Source organism: Rutilus rutilus, assembly GCF_951802725.1.
Source record: "Rutilus rutilus genome assembly, chromosome: 2".
NCBI classification, from domain to species: domain Eukaryota; kingdom Metazoa; phylum Chordata; class Actinopteri; order Cypriniformes; family Leuciscidae; genus Rutilus; species Rutilus rutilus.
This window is the reverse complement of record NC_140210.1, coordinates 5780250-5799691: the sequence shown is the minus strand read 5'-3', so window position 1 is coordinate 5799691 and position 19442 is coordinate 5780250. Positions and strand designations below refer to the sequence as shown.

At 37.9% G+C, this 19442-nt stretch overlaps 1 protein-coding gene across 3 annotated transcripts in view; it reads left to right on the top strand.

The window, feature by feature from the left end:
- The window catches only part of nrp2a (neuropilin 2a), a 69777-nt gene that overhangs the window by 26127 nt on the left and 24208 nt on the right, over positions 1-19442 (top strand). For all 3 annotated transcript variants that reach the window (XM_084393689.1, XM_084393688.1, XM_084393690.1), the window contains exons 4-10: positions 4357-4587; positions 5898-6053; positions 7035-7204; positions 8584-8739; positions 14903-15047; positions 17020-17369; positions 17901-18045. In XM_084393689.1, coding sequence (XP_084249815.1) covers positions 4357-4587; positions 5898-6053; positions 7035-7204; positions 8584-8739; positions 14903-15047; positions 17020-17369; positions 17901-18045 — 1353 coding nt within the window. The remainder of the gene's footprint in view (positions 1-4356; positions 4588-5897; positions 6054-7034; positions 7205-8583; positions 8740-14902; positions 15048-17019; positions 17370-17900; positions 18046-19442) is intronic.

Sequence of the window (19442 nt, the reverse complement as noted above, 5' to 3'; positions counted from 1 at the left end):
TCTCCTATAAAACGCCACATTTAAAGCCTTTAGCTATAACTACCTCTTCTTAAAGCCAGCAAACCCAGCTTTCTCAGACAGCATTGGCATGAAATGGAGAGCAAATTAATGGATTTTTCTTTTAAAGTCCCCCTGTAGTCAATCATTTTATCCCTTAAAACTCATCTTTGATCACCAAAATGACATATTTAAACGTTTTTTTCATGCCTTAAAATAGCTTCAATGTAACTCTACACCCTTGCCTCATTTAGTATATGCAAATGAGCCCCGCACATTAAAGCATAATTTGTTTGTCTTAAAGCATATTACAAATAACACATAGACATATAAACAACATTAAAAACTTGATTTTTAAAAAGAACTTAATACTTTAAGGATGCAATAAAGACATTTATCATGTTACAAAAGATTTCTATTTCAAATAAATGCTGTTGGAACTTTCCATTTGTCAAAGAACTAAGATAAACTGTATCACAGTTTACACAAAAATATTAAGCAGCACAACTGTTTTCAACATTTATTATAATCAGAAATGTTTTCTGAGCAGGAAATCAGCATATTAGAATGATTTCTAAAGGATCGTGTGACACTGAAGATGCAGATTTGCATAGGAATACACTTTAAAATATAGTCAAATAGATTTACATTCATAATAATAATTACCACTGGTAGTAGCTGTAGAACGTCATGTTCAAACTATGTTCTCTACTGACTCAAGTGCTGTTCTCCATTCGTCTTCCTTCTCTAACATAGAGCCCAAAAGCAGATTTGAGACTTAAACTGGCTTAATAAGAGGCAGCGCTTTTCAATTGTAAGCACAGATAATCTATTAATACAACTGTTTAATCTTACAGAACTCTATGGCAAACCATAACCAATCTTCTGGGAAAATATTCCATTTGTTATATGTAAAAAAAAAACAAAGAGTACTGACAGCAAACCTGCTGCTCACTCAACTTAGCAGAATGATAATTTTCCATTTATTCGTTCAATTTAACGGATAGATGTGTTATTTTTATTTTCACACGTCCCATAAGTCCTGGGATGGATGAAACACAGAGAGCAGAAACGTCAGAGATTCACTGCATCGAGGTGATCTCGGCCGACTGGTGAAAATGCGTGAATAATGCGGTGAGTGAACACAGACTTTGTCGTCCCACGAGAGGTCAGACAGAGGGAGTTGAACGAGCGACAGACAGCAGAAGGGGGGAAATCCCTTGAACGTTGAGTGCGAGCGTTCACGCCACCCCAGTTTCTGCCCGGCAACTAACCCTTTCATTGCCACGCCTCCTTCATTACTGTACGGTCAACTGTAGTGACAGGCGGGCCGCAGACACTGCAGCGCAGCGGGAGGCAAGTCCCGGGGAGGAGGAGGAAGAGACTGTTTTTGGTGTGTTCATAAGCATGAACTAATAAGCAGTAAGGGTGGGCGCTCATGCATGCATGCTCCCTGTGACTGCGTTTTACACACACACACAATGCAGTCATGCAGTGGCGGTATGCATGGCAGGGTTTGAGTGTGTGGGGCAGCCGGCCAAGTGGAGTAATAGAAGCAGACTTTGACGGGACGACCCACTGCTACTGCATCCAGACCCACAATGTAAGGGAACTTTATTTAGAACAAACACAGACATAAACGCCTACCAAAAGCCGTGGTGGAGTGAGTTGTGCATGTGCCTCACAGGGTTCAAACCTGGCCTGTGTCATGTCCCACTTCTCCTTATGCTTGTCCTCCCTCAGTGTTTCTGTCTCTCTCCACTGTCAATTAAATGAGTGTGGTTTTTTATATGCATTACTGCATGATTTCAGCATTCTTATTCATCATATTTAAACATGTACCATAGTACATGATCTTATCATCTGATAATGGAAAAGTGCATTCTGTGTGAACTGCCCCTAAGTGGTCATTGGTTTAAAGAAATTTGATGTATGTCTCATTTACCATTCTTAAATTTAATAAAAATTTTGTTATATGTCAGAATTGGCCATCATTCACCATGATCTCTACAATGTCCTTAGCCATTTAAAATCCCTTTTTTTTTTTTTCACAGGGGACAAAACATGGCTCATCTTACCCCATTCTCCCCTATGCTCTTCTTTTTATCATTTGCAATCGATTTATCCCAAATTATCCCAATTTCTCTTGATATAGGTTCCATTCTTCGTGTAATATAGAGGCATGGTGTTAGCGTCCTCCACACAAGCTGCAGCAGTGATATTGCCATCACTGTGTGGGAGAGCGTCAAAGCGAAGGTAGCGTTTGAAAAGCAGGAAGGCTTCTGTGCGTTGTGTGTGTGTGTGTGTTACACTACATCTCATCTCATTTTTGCTTTCCTTCCTTCTGCTTGTGTGGCTTCCCGGGGTTTTTGTCTGTGCTCAAGTGAGCATGTGCACCCAACACATACATTTACCGCGGTACCAGCCGTCATTCACGTATGTGTTGAGTGTCACAAACATACTGGAACCTGCTGTTCATTTGGCCTGGAGTTGCACAGGTCCGCTGCTCCTCATTAGACACGACGAGACACTGACCTCTTGACAGCCGCCACAAGTACCTATAAGACCTGTCTCTTCTTTTGATAGGATTCTGGGTAATTTGCTCCCCTCCACAGGCTGTTTACCACAAGGAACATTGCAGTGGAGGAAACACGTTGGTTAGATGGTGTCACTGGTGCGAGAAACAAACAAGGGAGACCACAAATAATTTTCACATGGTTTTACTAAGAAAAATCTGATTGTAGTGGCTGTGTTAGACACAAGGATCCAATCTCAGAGCTCCTTAAAGGTACAGTTCACCAACAAATGACAATTCTGTCATCATTGACTCAAAAAATGATGTCATCCTCATGTAATTCTAAATCTGTAGGACACTCTTCCTTCTGTACATCACAAACGGACATGTTAGGCAGGAGGATCATGCTGTTCTTGTGCATATAATGAAAGTAAATAGTCCTTGAGCTACAATTTATATATGTAAATATATAAAATATTTATAAAAAAATTAAAATACATCATTTTGAAATATAAATGAATGATAAATAATAAAATAATATTTAATTTATTATTATTTTAATCATTTATCATTATTTTATATTTCAAAATGATGTATTTTTATTTTTTATGAATAAATTTCATTCTATTCTATTGTAAATCTGTGTTTTTATTTATAAAATGTATTTAATCTATCCATCTATAATATATATATATATATATATATATATATATATATATATATATTATTTTAATACCTCACCATTTATATATTAATTTATTTTCTAGATCTATCAAGTGTTGTATAGGTTTGAAGTATTTGACATACAATAGATAGGCAGCATGCTTTGTGTTTTTACTTGTTTATAAATATAATGCCCACATCATAGTACAACTGGCCCTGAAAAGCAGTTCCAGGAGGCAAATATTGCCCCTGAATGAAAGTATTAAATGTTGACACTGAACCTAACACCAGGGAACATCATAAGTGTCAGTTTCTATGATATTCTGGTCCCTAAATAAGGCTCTGGTCCATCCTCCAATGATCTTTGATCCAGTAACACTGTTAGCACCTTATATAGTTTTGTCTCACATTTGAGAGCAAGGCATGATGGGCCACATATTTGCTCAAGGTGAGCTGCGTGCATAATCTGTATACTTTACGAACTGCGTCCATCTTCTGCCACCCACTTAGTCTTGTTTGTTTAGTGTAATCTCTCTTTGTCTCTCTCGCTCCCCTCTGCCTCATATTCGCTCTGCATTCAGACGGCGTGCCAAACGCGGTGGCATCGCGAGCAGGGGAGTGGAGAGGTTGAACAGCAGTTTGAAATGTGAATTAGAGGGGGAGAGGGGCGTGCGAGAGCTCTCTGAGGCCAGGAATCAGTAACCACGCTTTCATTTTATGACATTCTCTCGCTCGAGTGTATGGCAAACACATGTGCAGAATACAGCACAATAACACACCGCTGAACAAGAGGAGAAACGTTCATCAGAATATCCCTGAAGATTTACGAGTGGTTGAGGAACTGCTTACTTTGGGAAATGTGTCTGTTTGATAAAACAAATGTTTTCGTTTAGCAAACTGAATTTGCAATATAAAATTATTCATTGATTCTGAGCTAAAGGTACATGTTTACATATTGTGCTAAGGTGATTAAATGAGGTGTAAAATGTATAACGAGAGTCATTTTAATGCTCATAAATATAATGATATATATATATATGCATGTATATATATGTATATAATATATATATATGCACAATTGTGCTGCCATAATGTGTGCAGTAAGCAGCACTAATGAATTACGGTCTGTTAGAGTTATCTGAATCCACGTTTCTCTTTTGTGTTGTCCGTTTGCACTGCAGGAGCCGAGCACTGTTTCCGTAATTTCAGTGCTTCAACTGGAGTGATTGAGTCTCCCGGCTTCCCTGACAAGTACCCTCATAATTTGGAGTGCTCCTTCATCATCATCGCTCCTCCTCAGACAGAGGTCACACTCACCTTCCAGACCTTTGACCTGGAAAACGACCCTTTGCTGATGGGGGAAGGAGAATGCAAGTACGACTGGCTGGACGTTTGGGACGGTCTACCACAAGGTTAGTTTCTGTTTTTTATCCACATATCTATCTATCCATCCATCTATCTATCTATCTATCTATCTATCTATCTATCTATCTATCTATCTATCTATCTATCTATCTATCTATCTATCTATCTATCTATCTATCTATCTATCTATCTATCTATCTATCTATCTATCTATCTATCTATCTATCTATCTATCTATCTATCTATCTATCTCATCCATCCATCCATCCATCCATCTATTCCATCCATCTATTCCATCCATCCATCCATCCATATCAATCTATTCTATCTATCCATCCATCCATCATCCATCCATCCATCCATCCATCCATCCATCCATCCATCCATCCATCCATCCATCCATCCATCCATCCATCCATCCATCTATTCTATCTATCCATCCATTCCATCCATCCATCCATATCAATCTATTCTATCTATCAATCTATTCCATCCATCCATCCATCCATCCATATCAATCTATTCTATCTATCAATCTATTCTATCTATCAATCTATTCCATCCATCCATATCTGTTTGAGGTCTGTAAGTTTTTTGACATGAATACTTTTATTCTGCAAGGATGCATTAAATTTGTCAAAGTGACAGTAAAGGCCCGTTCACACCATGAATGATAACTATAAAGATAACTCTATTAGCCTCCACACCAGGGGATACATCGTTCTGTTTATTCTAAGCGCGTGATTGTCTGTCACTTTAAATGCTCAAACTCGTTACAGCAGGATTGATTCTGATTGGCTGTCATTGTTTTTATCATTCATCAGCTGGATAAAATCGTTCTGAAAATGATTCCAACGATATCGTTTCTCTGTGCCGTTATCATTATAGCTGTGAGGTGAACTCTGCTATTCTTTAATATTGAGAACAGTTTTTAGAACTGTATCTTTATCTTTATCGTTATCGTTATAGATATCTGCCAGATTTTCCTTTTACCTTCTTCTCATATCTTTTATCAAGTCGCACAAATAGTGTTTAGAAGATAGCGTTCATGCTATTGTGAACATCTCAACTACTTGCGCAGTCCCATCTCACACGCTATCAATCTGGGATCAAACTCAGCTCTTGTTGTGCTGACATCCAGGGATCACAGGAGGAAGGGAGAGGGACAGTAAATCAGGGATAAGTAGGAGAGAAATCAGAGGAATACCATGAGGAAAGCTGGTAATCCATGGAGCTGGGGGAATTTGAGGCACGCGATGCCTCAGCAGATCCACTTCACACTGAGAAACGGTTCTAGCCTCACTAACTGATCTGGGATCAGCTCATTTTCCCCTTTCCACCATTTTCTTGTGTTCAGTGGGACCCCTGATTGGACGATACTGTGGGACGAAAATCCCTCCAGAGATCCAGTCTTCTACAGGTCTTCTGTCGCTTTCCTTCCACACTGACATGGCTGTGGCCAAAGATGGTTTCTCTGCCCGCTATAACATGACTCACAAGGAAGTTAGTGACAGTAAGTATAATTTGTGTTTCTTGGTTTTGTTTTGTTTTTAAAGGTAAAGTTTATGATCATGTCAGTTGCCTTTGCCAGCAGCTATAAGTAAACACTGATGCATATAAAACTATTTTATATGGAAGCTTGTTTCTGCCACGGAATAAAAAATTAAAAGAGGTAATAATTGCAATTTTATTTCACATTTGTGACTTTCTTTCTTGCAATTGGAAGTTTATATCTCACAATTCTGCCTTTTCCCCCCTCAGAATTGAGTTTATATATATTTGGACTTTATCACTATCAATTGTAATTCTCTTGCAATTCCGAGTTTATTTCTTGTTATATCTAAACTCAGAATTGAAAAAAGTCAGAATTGTGAGATATAAACTTGCAATTGCAAGAAAAAGTTTATATCTCTCAATTCTGAGTTTATAACTCACCATTCGGACTTTTTTTCTCACAATTGAGAGTATATTTCTTGTAATTCCAATTTTATAACTCACAATTCGGAATTTTTTCCCCACAGAATTGTCAGATATAAACTCGCAATTACGAGAAATACAAACTCACAGTGGCAGAAAGTCTGAATTGCAAAGTTTATAATTCGCGTTTTCAATTGTATAACTTGCATTTTAAAAAAAATTCTCAGAATTGTGAGAGAGAGCGAGTTTGAACTCTGAATTACGAGAAAAAAGTCACAAGTCACAACAAGCTTCCATAGAAATGACATGAAATGGCATTCACAGCACATTTAAACTCCCATAATGTGACATTTTTGGGAGAAATTTTGAAAGTATGAATAGGGTCATTTATTAAGAATGTGAATATGATCAATTGTGACTTCAGGTTGTCTTTAAATATATAAATAAATTTTTTTTTTTAAAGTAATTATTAATAAATTCATTTTAATAATAAGAAAAAATAAAGATAAAGAAAATAAAAATAAAGTTAAAAATGTAAATGTTTTAGTTTGTCTTAATATCTCTCTTTCTCATTCAGCATTTCACTGTAGCAATGCATTTGGAATGGAGTCTAGTAAGATCTCTGATGATCAGATTTCGGCCTCCACCTCGTTTTATGATGGTCGCTGGCAGCCGCGTCAGGCCCGTCTGAACAACGAGGACAACGCCTGGACGCCTGCTGAGGACAGCAACAAGGAATACATACAGGTGAGCCAATCGCACATTACACTATTAAAAATTAAGATGCTGTGAAAACCCCCTTTTGGAACCTTTATTTTTAAGAGAGTAGAGATTATTGGTGCATTTGACATACCTGCAACATTTCACTTTTATTATATGATATATTTCATTTGAAAAACGATGTGGTGATGGAAGTACTATTTGTTCAATTGGTCTTATTCATGAAAATAAAAAAATCTGTATAATTGTTCAGCAATGCAACCGTGCTTTATGCTGACCGTATAGCCTCATTTCAGTTTGCGTCACATTAAATATGCCATTTACCCCGTCCTTCCCTTTAATGCACTGGGATTCTCAATCTCACACACACACACACACACACGTGGTATATTCTTACACACCACTACATTTCCAGAACCTTCTACACCCTCTATAGTGCACTCCATCTTGCCTGTCAGCATACGCCCCTTAGCTTGAGCGCTGCGTTTGTTGTGTTGGTGCAGACCGACGATGCATGGAAGGTTGCTGTGATGCTAACTGCTCGATGATGGATGGGGACAGTCTAGAGAAATCCGTAGTTAGCAACCTTCTCCAGCGCTATTGATTTCAGAGTTCTTACCGTCCCTCCTTACACCCCTCACCTGCATCCAGGATCCTGATAGCATGAGGGTCTGGGAGCCTTTCCTTCTTACATGTGACAGATGAGTAAAGACGGCATTGCCGGCATGTGTAGAGGTCGAGGAGTTTTAATCAGACCAGTAATGCATCATTTTGTTGAATTATACTTTTATTGCAAATTTTATATAAAATGGTATGATATATACAGTTAAATCAAGAATGATTGGACGTATGCAATGTATGATAAATGAATTAGCATTAAAATGTCAAATTGTAAAATTAAAAATGTTCTTAGCCAGCCTACTGTACATCTATATAGGCATACAAACTGAATTTCATATTTAAAAAACAAACTAATAAATTATTTATATTTTATAATTGTTTAGTTGCATAAATAAATGCAATTATTAGATGTTGCTATTTGAAAAAAAAAATTATTTGCATTTTCCATATAAAAGTCACTTCCATGATTCTTGTTAAGGTGATTAGCCTGTTTAGTGTGTCTATAGATGGGTTTCATGCTGAATTGTAAAGTGTACGTATGGTTTATTTAAAATAGCGCCCTTGTTTTTTCCAGCCACAGATATGGTGTCACTAGGGCGAATAAACTTGTTATCCACGTCCTTCCAATACATGTTCATGATTTATATACTGCAAAGGAACTGTTCATTACTCACATCAGAAATCCTCATTGATCGGCTGTCGAAAGAAACTAAATTTGGTCCGATCAGTCGGGCGTTGTTATCGCTTCCTATTTCCCACTTTCATCAATCACTTTCCTTTCCCAGGTGGATCTTCAGTTCCTTAAGGTTCTGACCGGGATCGCTACCCAAGGAGCCATCTCCAAGGAGACTCTTAAGTCCTACTACGTCACCACCTTCAAACTGGAAGTCAGCACTAATGGAGAGGACTGGATGATCTATCGGCATGGAAAAAATCATAAGGCAAGGACCATGCAATACATTTGTGTTCTCTATGTGTTTACAAGTGGCAAAAGACCAATATCCTAATATTCCTAATTTATGATGATTTCTGAAATATGTGATAGAGAAAAAAGGTGATTAATAGTGTACCGCTGATAGTTAGCAGGCTATAATTCAAGTGAGTCCAGCCAGGTCACAAAAACACAAACACAACAATCCACAAAGAACTATGTTTAACTACACATTGTGCTAAAAGATTTTAGTCACTATCCCTTCCCAAATCTATCAGTAGACTTTTGTTTTCACTAAAAATGCGTATTTAAATGGATAAATGGAATCAGTGGTTAAATATTCAGTTTTTTCTCAAATCTTCTGAAATGAGGCAGTTGAGCATCTGCAGGAAGAAGTAACTCTAGTTCCAGCCAGGTGAACTTTGTTGGTCTGAACAGAGAAAGTGACATGGGAACAAGCTGAGAGATGGTTATCTGGTGGCGGAGAACAATGAGGCTCTCTATGCACCCTTATCTCTCTGGCCGTTCCTAATGCCTGTGAGCTACCTGCCGTAAACACACCTGCGTGACCGGTCACACCTGGACCAGCTTGGGATACGCTGATACGTGTTCATACGTTATCGGAATTCAGGGTTTCCTCTCTTCATTTTGTCCCATTTGAAGACCAGTAAGACTGTTTCAAATAATTTTTCATTTCTAGACTGATCCTATTAGGAGTAATATGATTTTTGCTTTGAAGAAGGCAGGAATTTCCCAAATTCAATCACTGAGCTTTGGACAACCCTCAGTAACTCCATCAAAAAAAATATTTAAGACGGATATAGAGCATTTGGGTTGTGAAGATTATTGCGGCAAAGTCAAATTATGATGAGGACACAACTGAGCAAACTCGACAGAAATGCTTTTGTTTGGTTTGCATTAGCCCAACTAGTAATTAAAGCATCAATCAACCGCCATCGCTTCATTTACCCCACTCGCCCAACCACATCCTAATCTCTGTTTGTTTTGACGCTGTCCACCGCTTGAAAGTTCGTTTTTCTCATTTCGTGACAACTAATCCCACTGTAACCGCGTTGGCCACAGTGTAATCAGAGCCTCGGAAAGATGCTTATGCATTTTAACTCTACGTTACGCCAAGGGGCGCCGTGTAATAAAAGTGCTAGGATTAACCTTTTGGTCGTCTTTTTAGTGGATCTGCTTTTGATTAAAAGATTAGTCTCCTGTTTGGGAATAAGTCACATGTGAAAGTAGTACTGACCTGCGGACATGTCTGGGATTAGAGATCCGAACATAATCCTGGTCTCAAATCACTTTTATGATATTGGGTGGGAAATTGTTAAACTAGTTTGTATACTGGTTACTAAATTATTTATATATAGTAATGAGGGTTGGTAAATTGTATCTTGATGTTTTCAGCCTTTTGACAATATTCAGTTTGTAATGGAATTATTTATATAAAAAAATCTATTTGAATATTGTCAAAAGGCTGGAAATTACATTTAGGGGCCAAGCAAAGAAGGTGTGAAGGTACCTATTGTATCCGTTAGTGTTCTTGTTCTTCCTCCTCCTTCCACTCTTTCAATGGCTGCCCATTTAACTACTTGCTGAAAAATGGTGAAATTTGGCACACAGAAAGTGGACAGTCTGAATATTAAACACACACATTTTTTAATCTCTAACTAAATTCCTCCAGCGCCACCAACTCTCCAAAAATTGCACTTACGTTTATGCTAATAACTTTTTTCCCTCTGATTCCTTGGCTCAAGACGATTCGAATGGACCATTGGGAATTTTCCGAAAAACCTTCTCTTTTTTTAACTTTTGATTTTCACCAAAGTTGGCTCAGATCATCTTCCAACCATGCGGGCAAAAAGTTATCAAAAGCTTTTTGATAAACCCAACTGTTCTCAAAAAAACTATAAAAAAATAATTTACTGATGCAAATTGCTGCCAAATAGAGTTTTTTTTTTTTTATGTAAGATCCATAGGATTTTTTAATTGATTCACTTAGTTTGAATTGATTCATGCTAGGGACATTTGAATCACAAATGCTTCTAAAACATTCTTGCCAGTCATGACACAAGGAATGATTGTAACCTTATTCTGAGGATAAAAGTGCCTGAGGATAAAAATGTCACAAAATTCACTTTTTTTGCTTTATTTGATTTTATACAGTAAAGTCGTTGCACATATTTCATGAATATTCAATATACTGTACCACCCAGCATTTTTGCATTGAATCACTCAATAAATGGCAAAAAAGGTTCCACAAGCACAAAAAATTGCAGCATATCCTGTTTATTATTGAAATTCCTATAAATCCCTTGTGAACAGCAAGTAATAAATCTGTCACACACTCACTTGATACATGATGAATATGGCATATAAAGGCATTTAGCCTCTGCGTTCACCGTCTGTGAGAGAAGTGACGACTGGGAGAGTGTAAAAGGATGGAAGGAGAGACACAACGATGCAGGAAAATGAAACATTTGGATTAAGCGGGAAGTCTTGTAATTTCTTTCCCCCATTTTGAGAGAAAGCTCACTGGAGGGGGAGCAGGTATATTGTTCAGTAGGGAATGAAAAAGTTTTTTATTTTATCTTCAGGTACTCGACGTAATTCATTTAGGTCAAAAGCGTTCAACAAAAAAAGGGAATCAATTTTTATGTTTCTCCTTTTTTTGTGTGATATGTGATAAAATCTGAAAGTGTTTGGCACCAGACATCATGAAACACACATTTACTCTTTCCTCAACTTCGTTTCTCCACTCCTGTCTTTGGCTAGACGTGCTCTTTCACGACTTTCATCAATACTTAAACACCTCGAGACCTTTTGTCCCTAGCAGTCTGCATGGGATGTCTGCTCTGACCGACCCAGGGGTGGAGACGGGCTCACGCAGGGTTTCACCTCCCAGCATTGGAGGGACAGTGGAAAGGGTCTTTATAATTTCATGATCTATCACTCATAGACCCACAACATGGCAGGTTTAATTATTTAGTTACACTAGCTAGCGTTCTACTTTAACTGGATGGGTGGAACCATCCTGCCGTGGGACGCCCCGCCACCAACACTCTTGTTGTCAGGCAGATTTTGGTCTTGTTTACGACTTTGAATGGCTTAAAGCTTAAACGGCTCATAGCTCTATAGGTTATTTTAAATTTGGTTATGCAGTGCCATTTTAATTTAAAACACATCTTTAAGGTTTAGTACTAATCATTTACTTGTGTTATTTGTGTATTGTATTGAATTGGGCAACCTTTTCTTATAGCAAACACACAATGAATTCCTCTAGAAAGAAAGCCATCAATCTGCTTGTTATTCTAAATGCCAGTCAGGAAAGATCTCCCATTATCAACAAAGAAAAATAGTCTTTGATTGATTCGTACAGGAAACGGTCATTATTCAAGCTGACTTGGTCAGACTCGGATCTCTTTATGATCTTAATTAAACTTTGAACTGTGTAACTAGGCTTATTGACAGAGGTCAAAGATCGCCGCTAAACCACTGATGGAATCTTTGATCTTAACAGGTGAAGAAAACCTGAATGCATTAACAATATGCAATTCGACCTCTGACCCCCTTTGACTGCTCTTAAACTGTACCATATTTCTTTTCCGCATGTACATATTTTCTGAAGACTAATAGATCTTAGTAGATGCCATTTGATGTGAACAAAACAAGAAAAAAGTGGAAAAAAGAATTACAGTTTGTTCATGTTGGACCTTCTTGAGCTTACAAATCTAGGTTACATTTCATTTTCACAACACATTTTTTAAATGAAAATGTGTGCAACTACATCATTCAAAATGATACCCAGGTACAAAAAAATATGCGCTATATTCATGAAACGCAAAAATGTACATGCAAATGGATTTACGAATAATTTGCACAGAAATGTGTTACATAAATTAATGTAAAAATGATTTTATGCACAATTTACAGAGAAATGAATTGCACAGGAGTTATGTAAGAATGTTTTTTTTATAAATTTGTCTAGACATTATTACAAATTGTATAGAAATTACACATATAGTGCAAAATTTTTAATTGTTTTTTTTTTCATGCAAATTTGTTATGTACATTCACGGACGAATTTGGTTTTACAAATAATTTACACAAACAGTTTTATGAATGATTGACAAATACATCTGATATGTTATTAATGTAATTTCACACTATAAAAATATTTTTCAAAGCTGTGAAAGATTATTGGAGTACTTTTAACAAGAAAATGCTAGTGTTTCAGTCTTTCTACTTCAAAAATTCATGTTTAATTCAATGTGCTACTTGCTATTTCTTTGTACTTATTTTGTGAAATGTATTAGCCATTTTTCTAAGGGAAAATTGTTTCAAAGTAAACCAGATTTTTTTTCAGTCTGGTTATAGGAAAAATGTAAACAGAAATGAATGAGTCCCACTGAACGGACTGTACTTCTGTCCCACTGAACCTCATGTTCATTCTGGTCAAATTAAATATGGCGTTTAGTAAATATGACCATGGGCCGGTCCTTCTTTCTCATACATTTCCAGTTGTCCTGGTCTCTATGATATTTTCTTCCCCCATGATTTTTTCCGTCTTGTTGATTGGTCTATGTTATCATCTCTCAGACCCTGCGCTCCTCCTCCAGTCTCTTTCGTTTAACCTCTGTCTTCTCTTCCATCGTTATCCGTGAACTCTGCAGAGCTGCCACAATGTTTTGCCACAGAGTTGAATGGCTGAATGCGCCTTATTCCAGCATCTGGAAAGGGGTCATCCGTCTAGTCCGGCTGTCTTGTCTGTCTGGCTTCAGCAGCCACAACACACTCGAGATCAGCATTTTAAAAAAGGGTTTGAGAAAACCCTCCCCCCACCTCTCCATCCTTCCAACACTGCATCATTGAAGCATTATGAGTGTGGTCCTTTGTGAGTGTGCCGAATTCCCCTACTGGGAATACACACACACACACACACACACACACACACTCACACGGAGTTGATAAAGCATTTGCAGCCTTGAGCGTTAAGCACAGAAAGGGATTCTTCCATATGGATTACTCTGCCCAGAGCCTGTAACTCTCAATGGGACGTGACTTGTGGCCACTGGATGGAGAGGATGAGGCGAACAATGGGGATGAATGAGGTTTAGGCCTTGAGGAAAAAGGAATAGGGGGAAATTTAACTGTGGTGAAAACAAGCTCAATAGACTCTTTGTTTGTCTTCGTCTAATCCACTACTTTTTTCTAGTGCCACTTGACTTAATCAACCCGTTTCACTGCCTCACTGGTGTCTGTCATAGTCACAGCTTTGTAAGTGAGCCAGGATACTTGTGTGTGTGTGTGTGTGTTCGCTTTTGAAAGCCCATAGAGCCCATCTTGGCCTATGTTACACTTCATCTCAGGTGAGGAATGTTTTCGGTTGGCTAAGACACATCCATCGGTAAACGTCTCACGTTTACACGGATGTGTGTGTGTGTGTGTGTGTGTGTGTGTGTGTGTGTGTGTGTGTGTATGTGTGTGTGTGTGTGGGGGGGGGGTCATGTGTTTTCAACCGTTTTAACAATCATAAGTTCCAGTCTCCTCTCTATTTGTATTTGATTCTTTTATTTGATTTTTCACACACATACACACACACACACACGCACACACACAAACACACACATATACAGGATTTCAACTGTGACAGGGCCTCAAGCTCACTCACTGCACGTCTTGTGTTTTCTAAATCTAAAATTGTGTTTAGATTTCAGTTATCAGTCAAGCATTCCACTCTACATGGGAAGTTCATCTCTTATCTACGGCAATTTTTCACTGGTATTCATTCTAATAGTCTTTATCACACTTTACAGAGAAATTGTCGGATCTCTTGTGGTTCTGAGGTATGTGAACGAGAGAAGGAGTTAGTTATGTTTTATCGCAGCCGTTTATAATGTCCCCACCTTCAATTTGTAATGTGTTCAAAGGGCTGTCTTTAAAAACAAGAAAACATTACATTCTTAACGTGCATATCAAACTAAGATGTCCGTCAGATGAATACCCATTTTGCATGCAGAAAACCCAAAATCTGAGATGGGAATATCATGAAAGACATGAACTCTTTCTAGTGTGGAAAAAGTCCACATTTGCGATTTCAATGAGTAGACTTGGTGATGCTTTGCAGCAAGTGTAATCTGCGTTGTGTTTTCTTTCTTTTGCAGATTTTCCATGCCAACACTGATCCATCTGAGGTGGTTTTGAATCGTGTTCCTCAGCCCGTTCTGGCCCGATTTGTTCGTATTCGACCACAGTCGTGGAATAATGGCATTGCGCTACGCTTTGAACTTTATGGTTGCCAGATTACAGGTGACTGTTTATACTCACATTGTTTCTTATCATTTTACCATACAATGCAATGAGGTCTTTCATCTGTCAGTGGGGAAAAAAAGTATTTGCTGAAAATGAAAAATAAAACACCCTGTAAAAGCCTGACACATGATATAATAGAAACATCTCTTTTTTTTTTTCTTTTTTTTTACTGGAACAGTTTATTGAAGCTTTAGACAAAATATATAAAAAAAAGTTTGCATGTTTTTTTTTTTGTTTTTTTTAGTATGAAATTTGATATATCAGGCTTTTATGGCTTATATACTATGATATATAGAGATAATATGGAGCTCATACTTGAAGGAAAATCATCTCAGTTTTTATTCAGACGTCCAAACTGAGCAATTTGGTTCAGCTGCTGATGTTTATATGGACAAAACTATCTGATGAATTTTCTGATAGCTTGTAATGTAAAGATCTTTATTACAGAATAGCAGACTACTTGCATAAAATGCATATATAAAAATCAGCTGTAAAATCTCTGTAGTTTTTATAATACAATGCAACAAATAATTAAGTTCAAATACAATGATTGAGACATGAACAAATAAACATTCCTTAAAAGGAATATGTTCCTTCATCTTGAAATATTTCTAAGAATATAAAAGTCATTCTTATATTTGCTTAAAAAAACAGTAAAGATTTCTCAGCAAAGTGACCTGAATGTGGACATTTTTAGAATCATTCTTAAAGGCCTTTTGCTTGCTAAAAACAGATGACATGAGGTATGAAGTAGATTGTGTCCTTTTGGTTTTTCACCAAAGTTTTGATCAGTTAGAGTCCTTAGAAATTTGTGTATCAAATATGATACAATAGGCTCAGGGTCCCCGTAAACACAAGATCACAAGATCCCCGGGCCCTATGCATTGGCAGTCCTGATGGGTCCCCACGTTCCTCTACCACCCCCCACCCCCCAAAAGAAAATAAATGAATAAAATAATATGGCCTCTGTACACATGAATCTGTAGGCCTAGGTGTTTATAGGATATGAACTATTAACTGTAATGCTTAGAGTAGCCTGATCATTTGTCATGTGTGCATATGTCTACACACATTTCAAACCTCCTTTCCCAACATTCTCTAGCCTACTTTACATTGGTTACTAAGTTTAAGCTAAATTATATTACAATATTTTTCTTATTTTAGATATTATAGCCTATTAACTTTTATTAACTTTTAGGCTATTATAATGGTGTGTTATGCAAACACCATTGTTAGAGTGCACAGTTTATTTATTTAGCCTTTACCTCAGATTACATGTATAACCAAATTGTCATCTGAAAGTGTATGTTCTGCTCTTTCAATGGGTTGTCTCAGTTATCGCGGAGATATTCAAGCAGTTTAGCATGATAGATTTTGTGTTCTAGTTTGTGCTCACCTTTCTTTGAAAAGAAGTCTGTTACCAATTGTTTCCCCTCATTTTGTTTTCTTTCCTTCTCCTGTCTTTCCTTTCTTTTTTGGTGGCCTGATTTGGCTTTCTTTGAGAAAGACATTTCTACAGCAGAATTGTTGCGCTCCACCAGATGCTCAACTAACTAACATAAACAAAATGCCTGCAGATGGACTAAACCATTTGGTGCATTAGCAAGGGGGTGGGACCAGTCAGTCAATCAACCAAGTTATTCAGCCAATACACTAACTTTACATTTCATCTGACATTCATTAGGAAATTTAATTAGGAAATGAAAATATCCAGGAAAAATAAAATATATTCCAGACTTTTCAAGGGCCCTCTCTCCTCTTGGGGCCCTGGTAATCAGTACTGGTTTTACCCCCAGTCCGACGCCCCTGAATAGGCTTAATAAGGATAACTATTCTTTAACCTCAAATTTCCCGGTAAAACTGTAATAAGTGCGTTGTAAGACACTTTGGATAAAAGTGTCTAGTACATGCCCATTTCAACATTTAAAGGCTGAAGTCGGTGTGTACGTCTCGTTCTCTTTTGTCTCAGACGCTCCATGTTCAGAGCTCCAGGGAATGCTGTCCGGGCTCCTCACTGACTCCCAGATCTCAGCGTCCTCAGTGAGGGACCTTCACTGGGCCCCTGGAGCGGCACGTCTGGTGGCCAGTAGATCAGGATGGTTTCCTGGCCCTGCCCAGCCTATAGCTGGAGAAGAATGGCTCCAGGTGGACCTCGGGACACCCAAGACGGTGCGAGGAGTGATAACCCAAGGAGCGCGTAGCGGTGAGGGAGGAACCAGCTCTGAGAACCGGGCTTTCGTACGGAAGTATCGCCTAGCACACAGCCTGAATGGGAAAGACTGGAACTTTGTAATGGATAGCAAGACTAGCATGTCAAAGGTATTTCATTTGTCTGTAGCATAATATAAACATATGCAAAATATCATTACTGGAGAAATGATGTTGAAAATTCAGCATTGCATCACAATAAAATGTATTAAAAACAGTTATTTTGAAATTGCAATTCACGTACTGACCTCAAACTTTTGAACAATAATGTAAGTGGCTTGTTGCTTTTCTAAGATGACCTTCTCGCTCTAAACATCTTCATTCTGCTTGACATATTCAACTGATGGTTTGTTACTGGTCCAAGTTGGTTTACCAGTCCTTACAGTCTTGATTAAGATGGTCTACAAGGCCAAAAACCAAGTCCACTGGTAGTCCAGTCTATCAGTCATCTAGACCAACTTGACCAGCTAAAAACCTTGCAACCATTTTCTGGGATTTTCCAGTAGGGAATCAAGCAAAATGTTTCCAACTAAACGCACTACTCAAATTCTTTTACTAACAGTCTCCTGTGATTGCTGTTTAGATGTCTAAATTCAGTAAGTGTGTGTGTGTGAGTAATCTCTTTTTTCCTCCCGTACGCAGCTTTTTGAGGGAAACACACACTATGACACCCCAGAGCTGAGACGTTTTGAGGAGCTGCCTGCACAGTTCATCCGCATCTATCCAGAGCGCTGGTCTCCGGCAGGGATCGGAATGAGAATGGAAGTCCTGGGCTGCAACCTGCCAGGTACAGTAGGTCACCGCCCTCAGATACACCACAGTTGTGAAATCATAAGCTAAATTGCTTGTTGTTGATTGGGCAGTGCCAGTTGTAGGGTGCAATTTATTCTCAGTGTCTACAACCGACACTGAGCTGTTTCCCAGAAACGCACTGTCAGCTGAAAGTGATTGCAGCCGGAACAATATATATATATTTTTTTTCATTTATGGTGGGGAGAAGTAAAAAAAAAAAAAGGATAGGCTGATGTGAAGAGAAAATAGAAATATAGAAACCATGCTATTATCAATGTTGAAAACAGTTGTGCTGCTTTTGATGAATAGATATTTCAAAAGAACAGCATTTATTTGAAACCTTGAAATCTTTTGTTTGATCAATTTAATGCATCCTTGTAGAATAAAACTAAGAATTTGTTTAAAAAAAACCTATCTTTCTGACCTCAAACCTTTGAACGGTTGTTTATGTGTGGGACATTCTTACTCATTCAAAGTAAAAATTCTGTCTTTAATTACTTTAGACTTTCGTTCATCTTCTGAACATCTTTTCCATTAAATCTGAGAGCTTTCTGTCACTCCATCGACAGCTTACGCAACTACCACTTTCAAGCCACAGAGAGGTAGTAAAGACATCATAAAAGTAATCCATGTGACTCCAGTGGTTTAACCTCAACTGTGCATTTATGTTATTATAATCATTTATTATGGATTGTATGTGTTTATCTGACCAGACTTGCTAGAGCATCAACCTGCACGAATACACAGTTCCCATGTCTATGATATTATAAGCATGAAAGACACAGACAAACACACTCACGCAGCTCTGCTATAATCAGACAGCTACCCCCTGTGCCAATTATCCTCTATGTTGTATAATTTATCATAGCGCTTCTGGAGATACATCTGATTGAGAGAGAGAGTATGTGTGCGTGTGCACGTGTGTGTGTGTGTGTGTATGCAAATGTACAGTATGCTCTACTTTTAGGTGTGAAAACCAAATTCTCAAAATTCTAGAGAACTTCGGCATAGATTGATTGATCAGAATTGCAAATGTAGAAACTCTCACAATTACATAAATGTACTGTGGTTCAGTGAAGGTTATACGAAGGTGAAAAAATGAGTATATAAATGTCATTTTTGGGTGAACTGTCCCTTTAAGAATCACAACCTTTCTCTCTAGTTTCCTCTCTTTTGTTTTCTAACTTTGTTTTCTAATCAGTCTCTCTCTCTGTTCCCACCATTTGATCTTGCCTGTGTAAATGTTTTTCTTCTGGTCCTGCTCTCCTCACTTCTCCTCTTTCTGTTTCTCATCAGAAACCATGATACTCTCTTTCCCATGTACTCTCTCCCACACATACACACATTCACTCATATGTTATACATGTTTATCCCACAGAACAGCTGTTGTGG